General features: G+C 49.2%; 1 protein-coding gene across 6 annotated transcripts in view; it reads right to left on the minus strand.

The window, feature by feature from the left end:
* DHRS7B (dehydrogenase/reductase 7B) overlaps positions 1-27,223 on the minus strand; it is a 114,430-nt gene that overhangs the window by 31,255 nt on the left and 55,952 nt on the right. For all 6 annotated transcript variants that reach the window (XM_085628905.1, XM_085628907.1, XM_085628910.1 and 3 more), the window contains 2 exons: positions 15,665-15,875; positions 2,041-2,133 (listed from right to left, as the gene is read on the minus strand). In XM_085628905.1, the coding sequence (XP_085485031.1) occupies positions 2,041-2,133; positions 15,665-15,875 (304 nt within the window). The remainder of the gene's footprint in view (positions 1-2,040; positions 2,134-15,664; positions 15,876-27,223) is intronic.

The following is a 27,223-nucleotide window of genomic DNA, read 5'->3' on the forward strand; positions in this document are numbered from 1 at the left end:
TCTGGGTCAAGCAGGAGGTCACTTCTGACCAATGGGAGCAGGGTAACTCCTCATAGTTATAAACACATCCTGTAGCATTATTTTGTCCCAGAGTGTTTCAATTCTTCCAAATCCATAATGGCTGATTTTCCAGCAAGGAGGTAAGAGCTGGCTAAACACACCCCCTAGGATGGCTTATTTCCATAGACTCTCCCCCTACCATCTGCACATACCTTCCCTAATCCTGGGTCTGGTGGGGGTCGAAAGAGTGAAGTGGAAACGGACACTGTGGCCATCCCTCTGCCTTTGGGTTACGACCCCTCCCCCTGGCCTGGCATTCCTATTGAACAGCACACTGCCCTGCCACCTCTTCAAGGGAGCCTGGCTAATCCACTTAACTCTGACCAATCAGGGCAGACCACTGGAAGGCTGAATTTAGATCCACAAACAAGAAAGTCTAATAACTTCTTGTCTGTGCATTTTAGGAGAAATTCAACAACATAATATTGTTGGATTTTTCACTACCATTGTAGGAAGTGTTTGAACGGTAGCTCTATCTCCTTCCTATCAGGAGTTATTATTTAATAACTTCCTGCAATGTTAACCTATGTGGCCTGGGATTTGCAATGGGGAAAATGACTTGGGCCAGGTTTCTAGCACCAGGGCTTATAAAAACATATTTTATAAGCATTTCCCTAATTTCTACAGGACCACCACCCCCTGTGCAACTAGGGGAGACTTTAGGGGTTCTGAATCTGCAGAAATATTGCATATCCTCCTTCCACAGTGCTCCTAGCATCAAAGTCGAATTTGAGCGGCACGTTGACACAATGTGGGGAGTGAACTGTGAAATGTCACCTAACCCAGGCATATAAAAACTAATTTTATAAGGGTGTACCTTATAAATACCTGGCCCCACACCCCTGGGATACCTAGGGGAGACCCTGGGGGTCCCTAATATGCCAAAACATTGTAGGTTATCCATTTTTAAGTGCCCCTACCACCAAAGTCGAGTTTGGGCACAATTTACTTTTTAAAAGCAGTCCTGGCACCCAGTGCTGCTTTTAAACTGACCTCAAGCTTCAGCAGTGCACACATGCAAGTGCAGAAAAGGGCTGCTGGCCTCGAAACTGCAATGCCCCAGGTTACTGGGGGCTTCTAGGTAGTTTGAATCCCCCTGCCCTATTATATACTAGGGCCTATAGGGGAGGTAATGCCAATCACAGTGGTACCCCACCGTACCATTGTGTACCCTAGTGTATGTAGGTGTTTTAACTGTATTCTATAATGTGTCTCTTTCAGCTTAGCACTGGTCCTGGGCCTGGTTAGGCAGAGCCTAGGGTCAGTCAAAATCAGTTACCAACAGTATCAGTCAGCAAAAAGTTGGGGGTGCCCAGGGCACAGGATGACTTTGCAACAATCGTCAGTTGCGGAGTTCCTATTCACAAACTCTCTTGGTCTTTATGCGTGGGTTGTGTTCGACGCCATTGCGCCCTGGATGCTCTTAGAGCAGGGCAATTTGTCTGAGAGACCACTGGACTAATACTTTTGGTCTATGAACCAACTAGTGAAATATTACTGTCATTCGATTGAATGCAGACAAGAATTTTGATCTTTCGGAGTAGTGAAGAGATCTAACCCTGATGAAGCCTTCTTAAGGTGAAATGCGTTGGATGAATCCTTTAAAAAAAAATATACTAAAGCAAAGTGACTGAATCATCAACCAAGACCTACTTGTATATAAGCTGTGGCAAGGCAGCACTGGAGTTGACAAGCGGGACGTGCACAATCCCATGTAAGCAGTGAGATTTGTGATGCAACAGATGACATAGAAACACATTGCGCATGGGCCTTAACCATATGTACACAGGTAGAACAACTATAAAGTAGGATTCCACAGACTCTTTACAGCAGTCTTGGGCAACTTTGGATCAAACAATTAGATCAAGATTAGATTCATTACAGACTTTGAGTCATTTCAAAATGAAATCAGTCAATGTAACAAATGCTCATCTGCTCACCTATGACCAGATTATTGCAGAATGTGAGACAAATACTTACAAGCAGATCTGAAAGGAATGCTAATTTTGCCTTGAACACTACTGATGACGACTATGTGGCCAGATCTCTTCTTGATCATCGAAGGTAGAATAGCTAGAGGGAAAAAAAATGCATTAAGTGAATGGAATCATGAACGTGGTTAGTAAAAACAACAATACATTACACTTTAATTAGCTAAATCCATGAATTACCCCTTTGAGAAGTGGAGTGAGGTAAATAATGGAGCTTTTATTCACAAGGTTTCGCTCAATCAATCTTTCCTATCATTAATATGTGGTGATGTGTACTTCCTAGCAGAAGGACCTAAACTGATTCAGAAGTAGATGTAATACAGATTTTTATGCATCTGCAACTGCACAAGCATGTGATTGCCATATGCCAACACTCCTCGATCCCTGTGCATGTGCCCTCACAAGCCGCTAATTGGTACGAACAGACTCACTGATGGCTATGGGGTCGAGATGCATAATAGTTAAGAGCTTACTAAGAGTAACGTATTCACCATAATTGTAACTTAACCCTACTCTGATACCACAACTCTTTTCCATTCTCAAACTGTGGGACGATTCCGCAGAAAATAAAGACGAGAAAGGGGGAGTAGAAAGCAGCCTAAACCTAGACTAAGCTTTTGCAGAGCTTCCTGGACAAATTTAGCATAGCTTTAGGAGAAAGCCTCAAGAGCATAGTATCAACAAAATGTGTTGAGCAGTCCCATCGGCACCAGGAATAGGTCTCCAATAGGTATGTGTCTGAAGGATGCAATTGATGGTCTCTGATGGATATCAGGCTCCAGGCTCCATTCTGTGTGCAGCCCTGGGTGATGCATGATATTATCCATCTGCCATTTTTTTTTAAATGTAGAAGCTACTCAACCAGAATCAATCCCCCGAATGTCACAAAATGTTGGTATTATAAATGTAGATTCATAGCTTTGTCAAAAGTGCAAGGCTTGCTTCACGTCCAAGTTGTAAAGGACTTCCTCAGCCCAGGACTTTTCACGTAGGAAGAAAGTGATAAGGGACTTCATGTCTTCGTGACATTATTCTGAACTTTCTTTTCAATGTTTTGGGCATGGGAGCAAGATGGCAGCCGTGTGAGGACAGCCGATTGGACCCTCCTCCCAACCTGACCCTGAGCGGATTCTCTCCTGACTGCTGACCTTCGGCTGGTGGCTACTGATGTGGTCTTGGTCGCGAGGCTGCTTGGTGCAGTTCGGGAGCATTACAGGATGCAAGGGCACAGCAATTTTGTATTGCGTTGCAAAGACGCTGTTGTGGCGGGCAGGCTTTGGCAAGGCAAGATGGAGAAGCCGCTGGGAAACCCGGCCACGTACCACGGTCCTGATCGCACCCAAGCCGACGTGCATGCCCAGGCTTTGCAGAGGAACTGCTGCAAATGGTGCTGCATCCTGTAACCTCAATACACAGCCCAATACACGGCAAAGTGATACACCTTCAGTTAAGGCAATTACAGGTGGCAATGACCCTGGTTCGGCGACAGGCGGCCCCATACGATGTGGGGGAAGCTCAGCAACGACAATGGAGAAGTTTTTTTGAAGGAGTCACGCTCGTGAAACGGCTGCTCAGGGGGTGGAGATGGCTGAGCAAAATACTGACTCCTTGGTAATGGTGGTATCTGGAAGCTCTCTCCAAGTCTACAGGACCTCCTCTAATGGATACTGCCCCCGAAAATAAACTAGTGTGGGGTACCTTAACCATGAGTACTAGGCCATGCACTGAGGGGCCACTACCAATGGGGTCCAGCTTGGTGGACAAGTGAATATTGGGACAGGTTCATCAAGCGAGTCTGGCCTAGGCACCCAGCTTACTGACCCCCACTCTGTAAAAGTTGTGCTGGAGTAGCTAGGATAGATAACTCCTTTGTGTATATTCCTATCACTGAGAGCACCGTTGAATAAGTTGGGGGGGGGAGGCACTTCAATAATCAAATGTGATGGGCCACCTTATTATGAAGTGCAAGCTGAGTTGGAAGTGGGGGAACATTTCTTCTCTCTATCTGATCAGTCGAATGGTACAAGGAGGAACACATAAGAGACATTGGGGACCGCGAAAGAAGAACATCTCTAGGCAGTATTTCTAGTGGTTTGAGCAGTCTAGACTGGACGGGTAGTAGCCCATCGTCTAAGGAGGCTCTGAATTACCCACACCTGATGAATAAGGGCGCAGCAGCAGGGTGTGACCTGAGGTGGGACTATGCTACATCGCCCCTGCTGGGCGGGAACACTGCAGATGGCAAGGAAACTAGCCTGAGTCACCCCAATGTCGTTACCTTGGACGCAATATATTAGGCATCATGGCGCACCATGAAGAAACACAGGCCGATAGTCGTAAGGCTCAGAATGCCATTTGGAAGCTACAGGGGGGCATTGGTAGAATGGCCAAAACATGTTCTGAGTTTTCCAAAAACTGACTGAAGTGGAGATTAGAGTACTCACGCTGGGGAGCGAACTAGGAGCACACAGGAAAGTATGTGAAGTTATTGAACCGCATATGTCTACCACCCTTTGGAAGCTTGAGGAGCTTGAAAACAGATCAAGACGTAATAACCTTAGTGTGTTTGGCATGGCAAAAGGCTTAGAATGAAAAGACAATCAAAAATAAGTAGTGGAGCTATTCAGAACAGCCTTCCTGGAACTGGCCAGATGGAATTGAAACTTTAAGATTTAGCGGGCCCACAGATTTCATCAGCACCCCTGGCATGTGCAGGGGCATAAGGGCGAAAAAAGAGGGAGATTCTAGTCTTCATTGGGAATTTCCTTCTCAGATAGGTAGTCTTTGAGCTGGCTCACCCCAATAGGCAACCTACAGTTTAAGGTTGCTCATTCTTCGTCAGGCCCAATTTTTGCTAAACCACCAGGTTTACAGAATGCAATGGAGCGATGCAGCCCAGTTAACGCATACCTTAAGTTCCCTTCATATAGCAGGTCTGGGGAGTGGTAAACAGCCACTCTAAGTTACCACACTATACCACGCTCCCACGCAACGTTGGTGCTGAGGGGATAGGACCTCGCTCAGGGGCACCGCTGTCCAGGCAATCACCTGACCCCTCGCCACCTCTTTGACTGCTCCCCGAACCTCCTGTTCAGTGATGTCCCCGCCCAATTGTTCCACCACCGCTGACTCAAGGACTACCGGAAAAGCATCCATAACATAATTCAGCATTTTTCGCTCACCACACACCGGCCCCAGAGAGTACAGCTTGCAATAGTGCTGCAGGAACATCGTATTAATCTCTTCCTGTGTGAATACATTGCGCCTGAAGGGTTGTGAAACGGAAGCATAGAGTGGCCTCCTCAACCATCCTGCACAAGCCATGACAGTATTCTGCTCAACTTATCCTGCTCAGCATGTACCCTAGCTTGCAATTAAAGTGGCGCCTGTGTTCCACGAGCTCAAACAGCTTTCCCCGCTTCTCAAGCAGGTGACGCCTACCATCTGGAGACTCCTCTAGTCCACTCGGATGCCCAGCCAACACTGCCTCTTAACGTTTATCTGTGAACTCCTACTCTGTTAGACATACAATACCCCTGGATCACCACCTTCATCACCTCCCACTCTATACCCGTGGTGAGGACAAACCTGTGTTATCCGTCCAGTACTGGGAAATGTGTTCCCCCCAATAATACCCGGTAGCCTGAACATCTAAGAGTGCCAGATCAAATCGCTATATAGGGACTTTAGACCTAGATGATGTCCATTGGAACATCCTCAGCATGGGAGCATGATTAGAATAGGTTTTTTTTTTGAAAATTTTTATTGTGCAGAAAGAAGGTTACAAGCACGGGCCTACAACCGCCTGGGCCGGCCGCTAGTAGGTAAACAGTTCAAACAGTGCAAACACAGTGACTGGCCCGCAGGGGCTCCGCACCCTACAGAAGCTCAGACTGTACGTAGAGGAAAATCAGGATACACCCTTTTAACATAAATAACAACTTAAAACAAAAAGCGAGGCAAGAAGACATGGGATGGGCGTCGGACCACAGCAGGGGCACTTCCATACCCGACCACCCGATGGCAGTCAAGAATAAGGGGAACTAAGAGGTAGGAGGGGGGAGAAACGGGAATACCAAATCTATACTCAGATGTGCCAGATAAGTACGGAACCATCAAGGATCAGGGGGACAAGGCTACCTCAGACGTTTCCACCAGGGGGGGAGCACAAATACTTCCACGATACACATTCCACTGCCCCCAAATTCTACTCCAAGCCCCGGGTTTACCACGAGCCACATACACAGTCTTTTCCCTGAACATGCACCAGTCCATGTTCTCCTTCCAGACAGACACGGTGGGGGGCCGCTGCGAACCCCAAAGCTGCGCTATGTCCCTCTTTGCTATCATATTCCCCAGGGCCGCCCACCGAGTCTGGGCCGCGTTATAGTCATTGGGCTCCCACACATTCAGGACACAGCGACGCACCTCCGGCAACAGCGTGACCCCGGTGACTCGCCTCATAACCTCATGCACCTGACGCCAGTATTCCACCACCTCGCGGCACTCCCACAGGATGTGGAGAAAGGTGGCACTGAGCCCACAGCCACGCTTACAGAGCCCGTCCTCAGAAAACCCCATCGAGACCAATCGGGGACCCGTCACGTAAACGCGATGGAGAATCTTAAGCTGGACCAAACGGAGACGGGCCGGGATGGCAACCTCCTTAGGAGATGACAGCGCGGACTGCCAGTCCTCGTCGTCCAACTCAACCCCATCCCCCGTCCATGCCTCCCGTAGACGCACCAAGAGGTCAGCCCGATTATTTATCAATTTTTTATAGATCAAAGAGATAGTACTATCGGGAACGTGACCGTCGAGTATGCGGTCCTCGAGGGGCGAAGAAACAGGGACCGTGGTCCCTTCCCCAAAAACCGAGAGCAGGGCATGCCGAACCTGAGCTTAGCGGAAAAACTCCCTCTCACTAAGCTCATACTCGCTCCGGAGCGCCGCGAAGGTCTTGACAGCGCCTTTAACCCACAGATCCCCCACTCTGCTAATGCCGATCGTGTCCCAGTGCTCAAAGCCTTTCGTCGTCCAGAGGCTCCCCAGGCGGTCTGAGGCGAACAAGGGAGTAGCACACGTTAAACGCTCACTCCAGCCCATCGCTACATTCGCCGCCTTCCACACCCGTACCGCGATCCTAGTAGGGCCCGTGAGGGTCCTACCAGCCGATCGGGAGTAAAGCGCTCTGTTATAATTACCGCCGGGAAGCAGGAAGTTATCCATCTCATACGCCGGGTTCAGACCAGGAGCATACGTGGCATGGTTAATTGCCGACAGTTGGGAGGCCCAATAGTACCGTCTAATGTCAGGAAGCGCGATGCCCCCGTCATACCAGGGGAGAGTAAGCTTTGCCAGAGCGATACGCGCCCGCCCGTCCCAAACCAGTCTCCTCTGCAGACTCTCCACCTCCCGAAAGTAGGCCACCGGAATGACATCGAAGGAGTTCTGAAGTGCGTAAAGAAATCTGGGAAGGGACATCATTTTAAACAGGGCCGCGCGACCAAGCGGAGACAGGGGCAACTTACACCACCGAGCCGTATCCACCCTCAAACGTCGGAGTGGAGAGAGGAGGTTCTGCTCATAGCGGACCGCCGGGTCCAACGAAACATATACCCCCAGGTACTTAAAGCCGGATGAAGACGTTTGGATAGGAAGTAGAGGCGGCAAAAGGGGAGGGCCACCAGAGATAGGGTACACGCAAGATTTGGACCAGTTAATTATCAAACCCGAGTTTCTCCCAAAGGAAGTAAGGACATCAAAGAGAACATTAAGCGACTGTCGCGGCGAGGTGAGGTACAAAAGAATATCATCCGCGTACAGCGAGACCCGATCCTCGAAGCCCGGGGCCCACCGGATCCCTCTGATCGAGGGCTCCCAGCGGAGCCAGGCGGCGAGCGGTTCCAAGGCAAGAGCAAAAAGCAGAGGGGACAACGGGCACCCCTGCCTGGTGCCCCTCCCGAGAGCAAAAGGCTGAGAAGCCCGCCCATTGACAACCACCTGAGCCATTGGTCCGGCATAAAGAAGCTTCACCCAGCTAATAAATCCCTCCCCAAAGCCAAACTTCTCCAAGACAGCCCAGAGGAATGGCCACTCAATGGTATCAAAGGCCATCGTGGCGTCTAAGGAAACCAATACGGCTGGTTCAGAAAAGTACTCCGCCCTAGCTAGGACGCCGTGCAGACGCCGCAGATTAAGAGCGGTATTACGGTGGGGGATGAAGCCGCATTGATCCGGATGAATCAGATCACAGATAACGCTCAGCAAGCGGTTGGCAAGGACTTTAGCAAGGATTTTGGGTTCTGCGTTTAAGAGGGAGATAGGCCTATACGAAGCACAGCGGTCACGTGGTTTACCCTCCTTGGGAATCACGACTATAGTCGCCAGATGCTGGTCGGCGGGAAGGGAACCCCTCTCGATCGAATCCTGAAACATACGACGAAGGAAAGGCGCGATTTTATCCGGGCGTAGTTTATATAGTTCGATCGGCAGGCCATTGGGGCCCATGGCTTTGCCCGAGCGAAGGGAGCTAATCGCAGTAGCAATCTCATCGACGGACAAGGGGGCATCCAACTGCTCACGGTCCTCGACGGATAAGCCGGGCAGGGCAATATCCCGTAGTAGAAGACGAGAGTCGTCTTCATCTCTATCAGACACCGGGGAATACACCGCCCGGAGGTGGTCAGCAAAACACTCCACAATCTCGCCAGGCTCAGTCACACACACTCCATCCGCAGCCCGGAGCTCTGGGACCACACGATTCACTCTCTCCTTCCTATCCAGCCAAGCAATCAATTTACCAGCCTTGTCCCCGGCATCATACAACCTACCCTGCTGCTCCCTATACATGGTCTTGGCAGCGTCAGTGACAAGGGACTTGTACTCGAACTGCTTCAGGCTGAGGGCATGTAGCCCATCCGGAGTGACACCCGTCTCCAAGGCCGCCTCCAACCCCAAGATGTCGGTCTCCAGCTTCACCACCGCCTCCATCTTAACCTTCTTAGCCGCCACTATCTGGGATAGGGCCTGCCCACGGAGTACTGCCTTACAAGCTTCCCACAGGGACACTGCGGACAACACCGACCCATCATTCTCATGGAAGTATTGGTCAATCGACTTGACCAGGCTATCGCGGATCGTGGGGTTCCGCAGGTACCAAGGGTTAATAGGAGCGATCCGCCCAGCAGACCGCATCCCAGTGTCAAAAAGCAACCACAGTGGGGAATGATCAGAAATACCCCGGGCCAGGTGCTTAACCTCTCGAATCTGGGCAGTCTGGGCCGCGGGCATAAGAAAGTAATCCAATCTGGAGAGACTCCCATGTGCCCCAGAGTGAAAGGCGTACTGACACTGTGTAGGATGCATTAACCTCCAGCAATCTACCAGACCAAAGGTCTCCAAGAATCTGCCAAGCCACGCCTGGGCAGCAGGGAGGGCCCTGGGCGGGTGGCGATCCCGGTCGCCCGAGACTACCGAATTGAAATCCCCACCCATAAGCAGAAGACTGTCAGGAAGCTCAAGCAGCATTCGACCCAAGTCTGAAAAGGTGGAGTTCTGGAGGCCCGGTGGGAACATAGACAGAGACCAGGGAAAGGGACTGCCCCTCCCACCGCCCAGTCAAAGCCACATAGCGCCCTCTATCGTCCGGGACTACCCTGGTGATCTCCAGCGGAAGTGAAGAACGCAGGAGAATGCCTACCCCTCTAGAGCCAGTGGTGAAACCAGAATGGGCAACGAGTCGGTAACCCCCCCTGTTCATGGCATGACAAACGTTACCCACCAGGTGCGTCTCCTATAAAAACACCACATCAGGAGACATACGTCGCAAATACTGCAGCACAACACCCCGTTTGATACGGTCCCCCAATCCATTGACGTTCCATGACATCAACCTCAACCCGTCCCCCCCCATCCCCTCCAATAGATCAAGGGTCCCTCAGCAGATAGCGCAACGCCCAACACCGGAACAGAACAAAGACCTCGCATTAAAAACAAAACACACAAATCAAAACCCCCCAACCCCCCCCACTTCCAACTCCCCCCACCCTGCACCCCTGCGACCCAAAAAACCACCCCAACTTGCAGTGTGCCTGTCGCCCCATAAACCCCATTCTACGGAAAGACCCCGGAGGAGGAGAGGGACCCGTCCCCGACCGCCCCCCACATAAATCATAATGAAACAAAATACAAAAAAGAAGTTGAACCCAGCCGAACAGTACAAAATGGCAAAGTCAAGGACCAAAGTCACTCCGAGGGAGACCCGCCACCCTCGGTACCAGCAAAGGGCCCAGGCCGGTCCCCGCGGCCCGGCAACGAGTCAAGCCAGTCACTCACAGTCGCGGGAGAGTCAAAAAAGGTAGTCCGATCGTCGTGTTCCACTCGGAGCCTAGCAGGAAAAAGCATGGAGTACTTGAGACCCAGGTCGCGGAGGCGACGCTTTACCCCCTGGAAGCCCATCCTCTGTTTCTGGACAAGTTGGGTGAAGTCCGGGAAAAAGTTAATAGACGCATTCTCATGGCGGACCGGGCCATGGGCCCGCGAGGCCTGCAAAATCACATCTCGGTCTCTGTAGTAGAAAAGTTTGGCAACAATAGGCCTCGGGGGGGGCCCCCGGCCGCGGCCGACCGCCCGGAACTCGATGGGCCCGCTCCACGGCAAAGAACTTACTCAGGCCAGCGGGGGCAAGCTGCTTGAGGATGAGCTCCTCCACCATGAGATCCACCGGGTGGTTGTCGGAGGTCTCCGGGACGCCTATGACGCGGATGTTATTGCGGCGGGCCCGTCCCTCAAAGTCCTCCAGCCGCCGGGCCATCAGATCGTTGGCCGACTTGAGGTCGCCGAGAGTGGCCCGCTGGTCCGATACATCCGCAACCAGGGTGGACGTCCGCACGTCAAGCGATTGAACCCTCTCGTTGGTCTTAGAGAGATCCGCCCGAATCAGTGCGACATCAATAGCCACCGTGTCGATTTTACGGGCCAAGGCCTCGTATTGCGTAGCAATGGTCTCCTTGATGCCGTTAATGGCGCCCATAATGTCCTGCAGGGACAGATCCGAAGAAACGGACGGGCCACCACCAGCGTCGTCCGGGGGGGCACCGGCCGCTCCAGGGGACCCTCTTCCTTGAGTATAGCGGTCCATGTTGTTCGTCTGGACCGGTCCCCCACGGAGGGATGTCTTAGTCTTACGCCCCTCGGGGCCCCCCTGCCATCCATGAGAACCATGCTCACCAACGGGGACCACCGGCCAAGCGTCAAGGGGGCACCGGCAACTCAGTCAGGAGCCGCACCAGAGACCGTGATGCGGCCGGGCGAGGAAACCAAAGTCAACGGGCACACTGGTGGCAGGCGGAGACAAGGGCATCCAGCAGAGATAAACACCCAGCCGCTCCAAGCAGTTACGATTTCCAGCCCCTCAGGGATCCAAAAGTGAAACCGAAAGTAATGGAGCGGCCACTGGCACAGATCCGCTGCCGCTGTTGTTCAATTACGCCCCGGCTCCACAGTGCACCCTCGCACTGGGCACAGCCATCGATTGGGCCTCGAAAGTTCAAACCACCTTAGATCAGGATTCCCAGGTCCGATTCGATTTCTGAAAGAAGGTCAACGTTCAGCCAGAATTCGCCTTCCAGATTCCATCAGCCAAGTCAGGATAAAGTCAGGATAAATTCCGAGGAGCAGCGAGGGTCCGGGGAGCCCTGTGCTCACGCGTCCATCTTGGATGCGCGCTAGGCTCCTCCCCCCTAGAATAGGTTTTAACTAAATATTCCAGCCCCATTACATGACCACAGAGTGTTGTACATGTATAAAGCCGATCCTGCAGTCCAGAGCGATAGGAATACACGCGAGTATCCGGGTGGCAGACTTGCCAACAATCTATCAAGTCCCACTGACCAGATCATAACCGAGTCGCTGCCGCCAGTCTGCTTGTGGGTGCCTTGGCAGAAGCGAATGCAACCGGTCCAGACTTAAATCCTCCACACAGTTAAAATCGACCCACCACTTTCCAGAAGGGGACCATTAGCGAGCCCTTAGTTCATGACAGCTGGCTCCGCCCTCCACCTGTTTTAGTTCATGCTCATAATGTTTCAAATACGTAAACAGCTCTTTTACTGATAATGAGTCAAGGATTCCCTATCATGGTGAATACTGCCAACGTTCCCGCTAAGATCTGTAGTCCATCAGTGCGTCTTTACTGTCCCTGGAGCTCTGTGGAACACTGCAGGTCGGAGAAATACAAATACTCTGGTAACCGTGTGAATGTTATGTGGGTGCCCTATTTCCGTCTACGCTTGTTCTAATTTTTTCCCAAGTTCAATGCCATTTTGAGCGTGTATATGTATGTGTCTCACACTACTGACTTTAGTACAGCAGATAATGAGGATGTATCTGTCTCAAGTAGCGTCATCTTGAAAGTGATTAAACAATGTATGTGAAAAGTATAAGGTTGAATTGGTTAAATTGTGACTGAAGACCAAAAGTATGCGATAGTACATTAACATTCTTACCAATGGTGAGTTCTGTGTTATGGTGTTCGCAAATATACATCCGTTACCTTAGATATAATCCTAAACTATTTCATAACTGCACTTGTGGCTGATGGAATGTTTTAAAAAAACAAGAAGGGACGAAAATGAAACACATATACCCTTTGACACCTCGATGCTACAAATGGAAACTGCAATCTATTTGGTCATTTGTGCCCTTCAGATATGCCATATCAAGTTGTTTTTTAATACAGAACAGTTCTCTTTGCAGCAACCACTTTGTCCTGCTGCCTCCATGTATCATTTCTGGTGATAGCTTAAGAAACTATAATTTTATTACAGAAACACAATGTTGTTTTTGTGAGATCAAAAACTTAAGAGAACCACCACATTGTTACAGATCTTTAATGCTGGACATGGGAGGGGCATTGGTGAGGCTCATGAAACAAGCCAATTAAATGGAGAGGAATAGGAAACACTGGTCTGCTGGCAGGATGTCAGATTTGGACAACAGGCACAAAGTTTGTACTGGGACATTTAGTCTCGAAGTGAACCAGAGAATTGGGGACTCAGTGTTGATTCCAAGACCACTTTTTAAGCGTGAGCTATATCTAGGCTTCATCTGTGCTGTGAGGAAGCCATTGTTGGAATTAGCAAGGATGGCCTGCAGCGGTACGATGGGAACACTACAAAGGGTCAGTGAAGGAGAAAATCCTGAGGGGAACATCACAGATGAAATATGAACTTGGAAAAATGAGACAATTTGGCTCAAGCTTAGTCTACAGCACATGAAAAAGCCTTCCCTCTCACCAACAAACTTTCTTTCCACCCTACAGCCCAGATTCTCTACACACACATTGGGCAATGCACCGCTGACTGGACTCCGTGATAGTACAGAATCCAGCATGCACTTCATTCTACAGGCTATCTTATTACCAAACACAGGAAATTTGAACACATCACGCGTACACTGAAATAACTCCATCAATTTCCCCTTTCTACTTGTAACCACTTCCAAGGAAGCCGCATGACCGACAGGACTACCCCATGAAAAAAGTCCTTTTTAGAAACCATTTATGGAATCATCAGTTCTACCCACAGATTTTATCCTCCCAATCACAAATTTTAAATGACAAAAAGAACACACATAATGCGGCCTTTCCTAGTATGCTCTGGGATCGTGGAATGATCTCTCATACATCTCAGGATTGCACAATCGACTCTACACTTCAAGAAACTCCTAAAGACACATCTCTTTACCATAGTCCTATCACCCTGGTGTCAGATTTCTCCTTATCACTGCCTTCACAATATGACTCAATGGCTCCACAGCTACCTATTTAAATGTCCCAACACATACCCTTGTTGTTTTTTAAAACTATACTCGTTTGCCTCTCAGGGTTGAGTAAGCACTCTATAAATAACCCTCAATAAAAAAACATGTTTAAATGGAGACTGCTTGACCTAAAGGTAGTGTAACGCATTTTAGCTACGTGTGAAAAAAGTTTGCTTTTTCTACAACACTAGCCAGAAAATCCATACTCCAAGCCCCATGTAGAAACACCTTAGGATCTATATTAACTTGGCAAAGCAAATGAGTTGACCAAAAACGGTGATCTGAAGAGGAATGAAAGAGGGAGTTATTTTACAGTTTTACAAGCGTTCAGCCGCTAATATCTACTGCTCCTCCACTGGGGCAAGTTCACCATGGTACCACTGTCACCAGTGATATTCCAACACTAAATTTCCAGTTCTCCGCATTTCACATAACATTTTAATGCGGGCAACCTACTGCCAATCTATAATCTGACACCTGGACAACTCCATACCTCTGTCTGATTGCCAAGAGCTGGGCTGCATACCTCTTCTTTGCAACCACACCTTATTGTTTTTTACTCTGCAGCATACCAATGCACCATGTTCCGCACTTAAGTGTGGGCAAGGTACCGCAATTACAGATGATAGATTCAAGATAAAATTATAAATCTACCATTCAACTGCAAAACTATTTCTCCATTTTCTGATTAGTTGGGGAAGCGAAACAGAAATGGAGACACCAAAATGTCACATAATATCTCTTAACTATTGCTGTAAAGCACTTCAACGCCTCATCAAGGGTAGTAAGCGCTGTCTAAATGCTATTACAATACAATAGTCTTATAAACTGTAACAATGTAAGCAAAAACAAACTCTCTATCCATTTTTGGTTCAAATAGGTAGCTGCTTTCGTCCTGCCACCATTTGCAGGAGTGTGCAGGGAATGCTGATTTTAAGAAATTAATGTGGCCTCAGAGAAGCCTGATCTCAGTTCCCCAATACAGGCGCAGTGCTTCCCCATGTTGCCCCTATGCAGGCAGATCAGTGCAATTCTTATGAAGCACGCAAAAAAGCAGGAGGCGGGCTCGCTGAGTACACATCTCTCTCATTGACCTGGCCGATTCTAATTAGCTGTTCAGAAATATTTCCCAGATCTTCCCCTGCAGGGTGAAAGGAATCATTAAATATTCAGTTAGTAGGCTGTGTGACAACAGTGTTCAAATAGATCATTCAGAAGGCTTGCTTTCTTGTTGAATCCTTCCAACCATCCATGGGCGCACACTGACCAGAATCAGGAGGAGGATTCCTGTTCCATTAGTCAAAGAGTGTCACCAAAATTTGGGTCTGTGTATTAGAAAACAGGAATGATCATGCAAGTACCACTACATGATATGGAAAGGCAAGTCAGAGAAGGTCACTTTAAATTTAAATTAAACCTAGAGAAAAAAAGAGAATAGTACGACTATAAAATTAATCAGTATGACTGATAAAAGAGGAACATTACACACATGTTCAATCAGACCTTGATTCTAAAATCAGGGTAAACAATGGTACAAATTTTTTGGTGGTCATTATTACTACATTTTTCATGTTTTGCAATACCTCTCACCTCTAACTAAAAGTGCAAAACGCAGGAGAATGCTATTTGCGCATGATTCTAAATCAGCGCTGTAGATAACCCCTGCAGAAATATCCTTTAAACCCATTTAACACATAGCCCCGGGGTCCCAATGATGCCAATTGAGGTGCCACATACAGGTTTTTATAAAAGGACAGGCAAGAACTGAGAGACAAGAACAACTCATGCACCTTTTGTTAAAGCGATAGGCCCAAAATAGTTGGTTTCCATCACCATTTTGTCAACGTCCACAGCAGTGTCCAGAATTGTGCCTCGATAACTAATGCCCGCGTTGTTGATCAAGATGTCCACATTTCCGACACATTTCAGAATCTCTTCTGCAGCACTCGAAACTGCTTCAATGTCAGCAAGGTCAAAGGTCACTGTGTGAGGCTTGTGAATCTACAATGGACCAAATTTAAAATATTGAGAACTCAGGTGAGCTGATGCAATACACAGCCCGGTTTCCATAATAACGGCTTTAACAAACATGCAACACCAATATTGCCAAAGTATTATTTTCTCAAATGTTCACTCAATAGAAGATGAGTTTCTAAAACCACAACCTAAAAGATGTCTCCATTAAGCGGCCACCAAATCTGCAGTTCCTTCACTCTATAAAAAATGTAAATGTAGCAAAATTAAGAAACTTCACTGTTTATATGACTTTGGTGTTAGAGCATTGGAACTATATTTATTGTGCATTTATAAGACACAAATTCCCCAATCAGGCTCCTTCTGGAAGTATGATGTTCTTGCAAATCCTGAGGAAACTAATTTGGACCAACTTTGGTCAGGGTCACACTGCTAGGAGAAGATACCATCTGTGCCCAAACCCTCTTGGTCAATCTTCCCTTTGTAATCCTATGTAGAAAAAGACTCTCACCCAGTCACTGTAGTTAATCAATATTCTAGAACTTTTTTCTAAGTGCCCTTTGAAGCATTATCCATTCATGTTGTTCAAACGTGCTCTTGAGTTTATCAAATTAATATTGAACACGTGAAGGACACCTTAAAAAAAAAATTGATTGCAGAGTGGATAAAATTATATTGGACCTAGATGTGCAAGATCAGCAACAACACGGTTCATCAAGGGATGGAATTCCATTTGGTATGAAATTGATAAGAACAAGGTCCATCAATGGATCATAGTCCAACCAGCTCAACACTTTTTAAACCTGGAAGACAAAGCATGCTTACTATCGTCTGCTGCTTCATGTACAGAAAGGCTGCTTTGTGTACACAACTGAAAGACCATAGTGATTCATTCGCTTGATGCTTTGATATTTAGGTCATCACCCTCAGGAAGAATAGAGCAAATAATGAGAATACTGAAAAAAAGCCATTGTGTGGAAGTTTAATGTGAATCACTCTTAGTGGTCCTTATTAGTGCTGAGGAGGCTTTGTCATCCTTGAAACGTGATGTCATAAGAAGGAGATTTCTTGAAACAAAGAACTAATGGAAGAAAAAGGATATCCTTGAATGAAATTTAGGAACTAGACTGTTGTCTTCATTAAAGAAATCCCTATGTATCCAGTTGATACACAAAAACAAAATTAATTGTGTTTTGCTCTGGTAAAATGTCAGGAACACTTAAAATCTGTAATTTTTTCCGATGTTGGGCCCCTCGATGAGACGGACTGGACGGATGCACTGGCCTCGCCTCGGGGAGCAGCCATAGCTATCCGACTCCATCTTATACAATTCAAATATCTGCATAGGGCTTACTTTACCCGGCGGAGGCTGTGGCAGGCGGGCTTGATTGTCTCTTCGGAGTGTCTCCGCTGTAGACGGGAGGAGGGTTCCTTCTTTCACACCGTGTGGCTTTGTGGGTCTTTGTCTCGATTTTGGAGAGGGGTATTGGCTTGTTTATCTGAGGTGCTGGGTTGGGATCTCCCCGCGGATCCCAAGCTGACTCTCCTGCACACTATGGAGGACATTGGTGGCAACATATACAAGCGGCACTTATTGCTGCTGGGTCTCACACTAGCCAAGAGGGATATCGCTCGGGCATGGAAAGCGCCGAATGCCCCCTCGCTGAATGTGTGGAAGAGGGGCTTGGACTTTAACATGGGCCTGGAGCTCCCTATTTTTGCAGCTAGGGGGTGCCCCCGTAAACACTACAAGATATGGAAGAGGTGGGCAGACTATAGGGGTCTTCCTCTGGAGCCAGTTCCAGAGGAGCGGGAGGAGGGGCTCATCTAGCTTCCCTCGGAGGGGGGGGGGGGGGGGGGTACACGCAGGGACTGGGGATGGATCTGTCTGACTTATGCTCATGTACGCTGTCGTTGGTTGAATACAGTATGGTGCGGTCGGGGGGAGGGAGTTGGGAAGTTGGGGGGGAGAGTTTGGGGGTTGGTTTTTATCTGAAATGCATTCCAAGTATCCTATTATGATAAAACTGTCAATGCCATGATTAGTGTGCTGCTTGGGCCGATACCTCTGGGTTACAGGGGCCGGCAATATATGTGTTTGTTGACGAATAAAAACTATTTAAAAAAAAAAAAAAATCTGTAATTTTAAAAATAAAAAAATGTTCATGAGAAAAAGAAGATTTTTCAAAAATAGTGATAAATCAGTACATGACATGATGGGCCAGAAGAGTGTACAATGCACTTGGTTAAAGTGGTCACTATTTGCATAACGACTTTTACTGAATGCCTTGGTATTTTGCAAACTGAACTATTTACTAATAGAATGGTTCACAAAAAACGAATCTTATTGTGTGTTAATTCAAGCTACTGAATTAATATTAATGAGGAAGGTGACAAATGTTGACCCACTTCGATCAGTTGCTATCACTGGAATGGTGGCCAGCTGGGGTAAGCAGACCACTATGCCTGTTGTTGCTTTTAAATAACATGTATTGGCAAAGCCAGTAGGTCTCGCCTATGCAGGAGCTACTGGCTTTGACAGCGTGTTTTAGCCATGTTGTACACCAGCATGGCTGCTGTCCAGCATGGCTAAAGGTTTGAGGCATACAGGACAGTGGCATAGAGTAGACTGGTGTAGAGTGGAGTGTCGTAGAGTAGAGTGGTGTAGAGTGGAGGAGCGTAGAGTGGAGAAGCATAGAGTGGAGGGGACGTAGAGTGAAGGGGGCGTAGAGTGGAGGGGGGCATAGAGTGGAGGGGGTGTAGAGTGGAGGGGGTGTAGAGTGAGTGGAGGGAGGGGGAGGAAAGTAGAGGGAGCGGGAAGAAAGTGGAGGATGCATTGAGTGGAGGGGGCGTAGAGTGGAGGGGGCGTAGAGTGGAGGGGGCGTATTGTGGTGAGGGCGTAGAGTGGAGGGGGCGTAGAGTGGGGGGGGCATAGAGTGGAGTGGGCATAGAGTGGAGGGGGCATAGAGTGGAGGGGGCATAGAGTGGAGGGGGCAAAGATTGAAGGGGCATAGACTAGAAGGGGCATAGACTAGAGGGGGCATAGACTAGAGGGGGCGTAGACTAGAGGGGGCGTAGACTAGAGGGGGCGTAGACTAGAGGGGGCGTAGACTAGAGGGGCACAGAGTGAAAGGGCATAGACTGGTGTAGAGTGGAGTGTTGTGTGGATTGTCATAGAGTGGACTGTTGTCGAGTGGAGTAGAGTGGCGAAGGACAGAGTAGAGTAAAGTGTTGTAGAGTGGAGAACCGTAGAGTGGAGTAAAGTGTCACAGAGTGGAGAAAAGTAGCGTAAAGTGTCATGGAGTGGTGTGTCGTGGAGTGGCACAGAGTGTCAGAGTGGGTGGTGTGTCAGAGTGGAGTGACGCAGAGTGGAGGGGTGTAGAGTAGCATGGCATAAACTGTTGTTTAGTGGAGTGCTACAGAGTGGAGTGGCACAGAGTAGAGTAAAGTGTCACAGAGTGGAGTGACGTAGAGAGGAGGGGCATAGGATGGAGAATAGTGGAGTTCCGTAGAGTATAGTGGAGGGGTGTAGAGTAGAGTGGAGTAAAGAATCATAGAGTGGAGCAGAGTAAAGTGGCTTAGAGTGTCAGAGCAGAGTGGTGCAGAGTAGAGTTGCATAGAGTGTCCTGGGGTGTCGTAGTATGGAATGGCATAGATTTGAGGGTTGTGGAGTGTCGTAGAGTGGAGTGGTATAGAGTGTCATACAGCGTAGAGGCACAGAGTGGAGTGTCGTAGACTGGAGTGCGGTAGAATGTAACAGAGTGTCATTGAGTGATGTAGAGTTGAGTGGCAGAGTTGAGTAGAGTGTTGTAGAGTGGGGAGGGTGTGCAGCACAGAGTGAAGTTAAGTGCCCTGGAGTGGAGTGATGTAGAATGGAGTACAGTGTAAAAGTTAAGTGGCGTAGCATGGCCTGCCAGAGTGGACTATACTAGAATACAGTTTCGTAGAGTGGAGTGACAGAGTGGAGTGGCGTGTAGTGGAGTGACAGAGAGGAGTGGAGTGGGATAGAGCAGAGTGGCGTAGAGTGAAGTAGAGTCACGTAGAGTAGAGTGGAATGGAGTAGTGTCTCATAGAGTGGAGTACAGTGGAGTGTTGTAGAGTGGCCTAGGGTAAATTGGCATAGAGTGACGTAGAGTGCCAGAGTGGAGCGGCATAGATTGGAGTGATGTAGAGTGGAGCAGAGTGTCAGAGAATGGAGTATCACAGAGTGGAGGGACGGAATTTGATGTGGAACAGAGTGGCGTATAGTGGAGTAGCACAGAGCAGAGTAGAGAGGAGTGGCATAGAATGGAGCAGAGTGGAGTGTCGTAGTGTGGAGTGGAGTGTCGTAGTGTAGATGTGAGAGAATTGTCATGGTGTAGAGGGGAGTAAGGTGTCATAGAGTGTCATTGACTAGATTGTTGTAGAGTGGACTGTTATAAAGTGGAGTTGCATAGAGTGTTGTATGCATGGTGTAGTAGCGCACTGCCATTAGAGCCAACAGATTTTCAATTGAAATGAACATTGCATTTGCACAGACATACCGTTTTACTGATAAAACTATATAGCACACAAACTATAATGTGTGGAAATGGCATCACCAGGTGTATTGATTTGTTTTGATCGTATTAAAGTATTTGTTTCCAGCACACTTCAGAATTACAAAAAGAATGTGTTTCCTTTGTGTTTTGCTAATTCTGAAATATCCTGAACTATCAGCACAGTTTATTTACAGACAATTAAATTGTGTTGTGTGCTAGAAACACCAAGCTCCTACGGAAGACAGAGCCTCACATTTGACCTCTGTCTTTGAATGCACAGCAAATGTGACGAGATAAGAACAAAGTTTAAAGATCTGTTTACGGATAGCGAGCACTCGTGAAGAATATAAGGGGCAATGTTGAACAGGCTATGCTCCACGGGAGGGACAAAGACTGCTGAGCAGCATTAAACAAAGCGAGAAAATAGAAAGCAAGCAACTGTGAGATACACATCCCTCGAAAAACATTTGTCCTCCTCTTAGTTGGAGAATTTTAACCTACAACGGACCTGGAGGGAATGTTATACAGACACCACCAGTCTCACTCCCTGAATGTGCGCGTAACCCTCTGGTGCCTCTGTGCAAAGAGAAAGTAGCCTCAAACTGATTAAGAGGGACTATCCCTAAAATGAGAGCGAGTGGCCTTTCATCTTTCCAAGTAGCTCAGGCAGGTGGATTGTCTGACATCACCTCTTACAGGGGTTGTTGACCTAACCCCATTCACAGAAATTAGTTCTATTTATGCTGTTAGTGATTCCCAAATCAACGAGAAAACATAATTATGTGTGGGTGGCTCAATGCAACTGTTTCGTCGGGCTGAATGTTCAAATTCTTCTTTCATATAGTATTGCACTGGGGGGATGCACCAAGTCATACTCTTCCAAGCCTAGGCAAACACTGTCATACAGTGCCATCCAACCAGACTTCCACTTTAAATGCACATTGCAAAGGCTGTAAAAATCTTCCACGCATCCTAGGATCTTTGTTGTTATCTTGTGGCTGTCTAGGGCAAGTAGGGATGGACCTCTCAGGAACTACACATCTGACATGCAGTCCATTGGCCTGATTGGAGTACTCTGGACAACTTTATGTCCACACTGGCCAACACATATGTCTCGGTCTCCCTGGGGGCCGTGGCTTAGGTGCCATAGATGGCGGACGCGTGAGGTACGAGCTCCGCTCCAGCCCAGCTAATTATCCTGTATATTGGTGAATCTGCCCGTGCCTGGGGGAGCGCACCGGGGGCCTGACACACGGAGACAGTTGGCTGCCCTGTTATCCCCCCTTGCACCCCGAGAAGCGGCTGGGAATCGCCAGTGAAACGATACAAGACGGGCGTAGCTGAAATAAGATGGCGGCCTGAGGGGGAGTGACGATCGAAGAATAGACGGGGATGAATGTCTGACCTGACTACAAGCATCGGACTGGATGCTTAAGGATACGAGAGTGCTGCCGGTGCATTGGCGACCCACTTTGTGCCAACTGGGACCATAGTACCGAGACTGGCGGCGCGGCCTGCCCGCGTGGACGAAGTAGGAGGGGAAACAGCCTTTACCACGAAGCATTTTCTACGCAATACGTTTACAACGATACACTTACCTCGTAAACGTCTTCACAACGCGTAATGCTTCAACGACCATCTTCACCACGCAAGCAACGTCATCACGGAACAACGTCATCCTAAGCCGAAAAAAAGCATCAGTCCGTTTTCAGTGTCGGCGGAGACCTGCGGAAAAAGGGAAAAAAAAGAAGACAGGGGGCTTGGGGGGGGTCTCCCCCCCAAAAAAGAAAAAGCGGAGTAAAGGTAAAATCGGGGTAAGGGGAAAGCGTGGAAAACACATTCCGTTGTAACGCATGCGTGGTAAAGGCATGCGTTGCAACGGAATGCGTAGTAACGACATATATTCAAGTAGGAGCCTTCGTGGCGCCCTGTGCTGCAGAACTGGTGGCGAACACACGAGATATCAGGGTAATCGGCGCTGCGGACCCGCTTGATCCGCCTCTGGACCTACTGTGGCATTTTTCTGCTGGAGGCCTGTGTTAAAGATCTTCTGCCTGGTTTTCTATCCGATTCAGCGTGGGAGGAAGCAGCAGTGCGGAGCTGTGCAGCAGCGGGCGGTGAACAGCACCCGAGAGGGACTCTGCCCTGCCAGCCCTCCGTCGCCCGATCTGTTCTCTGTTCGATCCGAGGGGGCCCGAGTCGGCGCAGGAAGTCCAGGCAGCGAGGCTGTGGTGAGGGGTACCGCTGAGGGGGGGACACTGCCCTCCCTGCCAACTACTCAAGATTTGCGGTGTGGATCGTCCAGCCACTGCTCGACCATCAGACCACTGTAGACCGCGACAGCCCCAGAGGAATAGCGACAACTGTCCTCATCCCAAACATCATCAAGGCCTACTACAGAGGGGGAACGGGCCGGATACGTCATCTCCTGCAGGAGTACTGGCTGGCAGGCGAGCAGGGGCATCTGTGGTCAGCGAAGGTGTGGGCTCCCCTTCCCGCCTCTCGGCAGTGCTTCTTGAGGATTCCCCTGACCTTTCCTTCAGACTGAGGGCTGGTTGTCACGGCTGTTGTGGTGGAAGTGGGTTGTGGGGACGCCCACGCGGCTGCGGAGCGGCTGTGTAATGAACAAAGTAACAGGCTGGCTGCCTGGTTTGCTGGTTCCGGACGCGGATGCAGAGGGCGCTGCTCATTCGATTGGGCTCCCCCTTGCTCTGCGACGATAATTAAAAATTGATACTTGTCTAGAGGAGTGACTACATGCACTGTGAGCTGGTCAGAGGGTCCAGCTATATCTTTGCCTGACGGAGCGGTGGACGCTGATAAGCGCAGTGGCGAATGCACCTGGCAGGTTGTGGGCACTGTGTGGTGACACTTGGCTGATCTCCTGCCCGGGGTAACGCTCCAAGAGCACAGCTTGACTGAGCTGATCGAGAAGGTTTGGAGTGACAGAGCGAAGGGACGGCGGCGCCCGCTCCCATGGAGGTGAGGACACCTGCTTGACTATACTGGCCAAGCGTTTTGAAAAGATTGAACTGTGCCTCGCCATGATCTGAAACTGAAATGTCGTGCCAACGTTAGATTGCTGCGGTTACTAACTGCTGAGAGTCTCCCTCCGTTTCTACATTGATTTTGTTGGCCTATTCCCAGATAAAACCATGCCACTATTACTGATTGCAAATCAGGAACAATAATGATGTAAAACTGCTCCCCAAACAATACATTGTGCTTTCTGACTCCCCCTGGGGATACGATTTTCTATCTGGTTGCCTGATAGATGGTTGTTACATTTCGATATTGTCAGGCGGAAGAAGCATTGATTGCATATAGGGGTAATGCACGCCTGCATCAGTGTACCCAGACTGGGGCACTTGATGGAAGGGTCTTCAAAGGGCAGCCCGAGGTTCCATTGGTACAATAATTGATTGGATTCACCCAGAGCCTGCCCACTGACAGAGTGACCACTCCTGGAACGTACAGGAAGTGGACTGTGGTATGTGCTCAAGATACTGGAGGCGACTTTGCGACCACCCAGAGAACGTCGTGCTAGATCTCCGATTGGAGACCGCACGGCCTTGGAGATGGGGAAGCCTAGGGGGAAACAAGCTGGACCCCCCCCTGACCAAGATGAAAGTACGACGGATACAGTCTCTAAAGAATCTGCTGACGAACACCGGGAGATACCAGTCCACCAACAGTTGGATAAGATTCTGGAAGCCATTGCCGATGCCAAGGCAACACTCCACCAAGACATTAGTACAGTGGCAGTAGGCCTGGGTCTGCTGCAAGCCGAACATGCTAAATTGTCAGATAGAGTGAAACAGTAGGAATCGACCCAAGAGGTGCTTGCCCCTGCGTAGCACGCCCTAACTGTTCAAGTTGGAGAATTATGCAATAGGATAACTACACTGGAGCAGGGAGCGGAGGAGCGAAACCGGAGGAATAATGCAAATGTTATTGGATTTCCGGAAGGAGTGGAGGGTCAGGACATGATTACCTATCTGGAGACGTGGCTCCGTGAGTTGGTGGTGCTGGAGGGCTTGTCACAGTTCTACATATTGGAGAGAGCTCACCGGGTGCCTGCCCGGCCCCCGGCGCCAGGCCGTCCTCCGCGAGCGGTGGTGGCTAGATTGCTCCACTTTCGACACAGGGATCTGCTATTACGGAGGGCATGATCAGATGGGCCATACACTGTGGAGAATAATAAAGTGTCCTTATTTCCAGACCACACGTTGGAAGTCCAGAGACGTCACACCTCCTTCTTGGAGGTTAAGAGAGCCCTACGTGAGGAAGGGGTTCAGTTCTCCCTGATGCTCCCAGCCTGCCTCAATATCATCTTGGAGGGAAAGACCCAAGGGAAAGACCCATTTTTGCGATTACCCCAAATCTGCCTGGGAATGGATTGAGACATACAAAATGGAAGGTCGCTCTCTGCCACGCGATGGAAAACAACAACCCGGAGCCAGAGCTCCAGGGAAACGATCAAGACGACCCCAGAGACGACAGGTGGCTAAGAAACCGAGTCCATCTCGGACGGCGGCAGAGAGAGCAGAAGCATTGGAGGCAGTGGCAGTCATGATGCGGAGCAGAGTGTCGTCAGCGGAGAGAGATGTGGAGTCAAAACGTGGAACTGAAGAATCAGACTCGGACAAGTCCCATATCGGCAGTGTCCATCGGTGGTGACTCCGCAAACAGCAGACAAGCTCGTAGGATGAGCGACTGGGGGAGTATTTTTTTTGTTTTCTTTCCCTCTTGCATTTCTCTTGTGTATTTTACTGGTCTTGCTGAATATGGTCTTATTGTTGGGTACCTGATCATGATGTTGGACATGTGTGGGGGAGTGGCAGCTGGTTGGGCGAGCCTGGGTGCGGGTTGGAACGGCCTAGGGGTCCATGGCAATACGACATAACATATACTCATACTTGCGGCGCAGGGACATCCATATAGCGTTTCTGCAGGAAACTCACTTGAGCAGTGGGGAAGCTGGAAAACTGAAACGACGTTGGCAGTGTCAGGTTTTTGCGACTACCTGTTCAGCTTTTGCCAAGGGGGTGTTAATCTGGGTGAAGCCAGGGGTCCCTTTTGTGGTTGAGAGATCATGGCTCGATGAGGGGGGCTGATATGTCCTAGGAGATTGGCGGGCGTGAGGTTACCCTTGGTAATATTTATGCTCCTAACCAAGAGCAGATGAGCTTCTTGGATTCAATTTCTGCTGTCTTGGTGGGTGGCCTGCGGGGCAATCTGGTCCTTGGGGGGATTTTAATTGCTTAGCGGATGTTGTTGGGGATCGGTCACATCCCCCTCCAATGGGGTCCCTGACAAGGCGCATTGCTTTGGGGTTCCGCGCTTGGATCGCACATTGGGGACTCGGGGACACCTTGCGGCTGCAACATGATGGCCGCAATGAATTTTCCTTCTTTTCACCGGTACACCAAGTGCATACGCGTCTTATCATGTTCCTGTGTTCCCCTGCCTTTAATAGTACCATTTCACATACAGAGTACCTGGGCCGTACACTATCGGACCATAGCCTGTTAATGATGAATCATCAACGGTGTCCCCCTGTTCCCACCTGGAGGCTTAATCCAGCAATGCTGGATGACGACCCCTTTTGTGCTTCGCTGCATACACTTATGGAAATGTATTTCCCTGTTAATGCAGGCACTGCCTCCTCTGTCCAGGTGGAATGGGAGGCATTTAAGGTGGGGGTGCGGGGACACTGCCTGGGACAGGCGGCCGGGGTAATAGGGAAATCCGTCAGGAATTACTGGACCTAGAGGGGAACATCCGCAGTCTGGATAACATCCAGGGTACGGGTGACGCGGCTCGATTGGCGTTACAGGAGACGCGAGCAAAATATAACGATGCCCTTGGGTGTTTGCGCTGTTATAACTACAACGCGTGCCTTGATAGGGTGCAGAGAGAGGAGGGGAAGACGGGCCGTCTCTTAGCTAGGATAATTAAGCCTGAACTGGGTGGCTCCCCTATCACACAATTTGGAACGGCTGCTGGTGAGGTCTTGAACAGCCCTGAGGCGATTAACGACTCTTTTTTAACATTTTATGAATGCCTCTATGTGGCCCGACTGTGGCCCCTTGTTCAGCGGTGAGGGAGTTTTTGGAACCATTGCCCCTATGGGTGTTGGGAGGACGAGGATCCGGAGGAATTGGGGGACCCTATCACACTGCAAGAAATTAAGGCCGCCATCCATGCATTGGCTCCTGGTAAGACGCTGGGACCGGACGGCCTCCCGGCTGAATTTTACCAGCGTTTCTCTGACCTACTTGCGCCACACTTGGTCCAGTTGTATGCAAACGCCTATGAGACTGGGGAACGGCCTGGCACCACTCGGAGCGCTCTGGTAATCCTCCTTCCGAAGACCAAGTCGCCAAAGGCGGGGGTTGAAGAATATAGACCCCTCTCCATGCTTAATTTGAATTTTAAGATCCTGAGCAAGGTGTTGACCGGTAGGTTACTCCCGCACATGAAGGTATTAATAAACCCAGATCAGAATGGGTTCATCCCTGCTGGTAACTCTGGGAGAACCCTGAAGGCCGGGAGAACGGATGAGACGGGTTCAGATTTAGATTTAGGCCCGGGTCAACAACCCGTAGCGACTTAGACTGCACTACCTAACACAACCTTGGCGGGATTGGGGAAGTGGCTTTCCTGTTGCCAAAATCATGTATAGGGGATTATTTGCTGTCCACTTGCAGCTGAGATGAGGCGGATCTACTTGCAGCTGGGGACCCCTTACCCGTGCTGTACCATTTGCCTCCCTGTGTGTCACTTTATAATATTGTGCCCCTATCACACGCTTGCACTGATGTTTATGATACATTTCCCACCCTCTGCATA

This window comes from Triturus cristatus, chromosome 10, assembly GCF_964204655.1.
Source record: "Triturus cristatus chromosome 10, aTriCri1.1, whole genome shotgun sequence".
NCBI classification, from domain to species: Eukaryota; Metazoa; Chordata; class Amphibia; order Caudata; family Salamandridae; genus Triturus; species Triturus cristatus.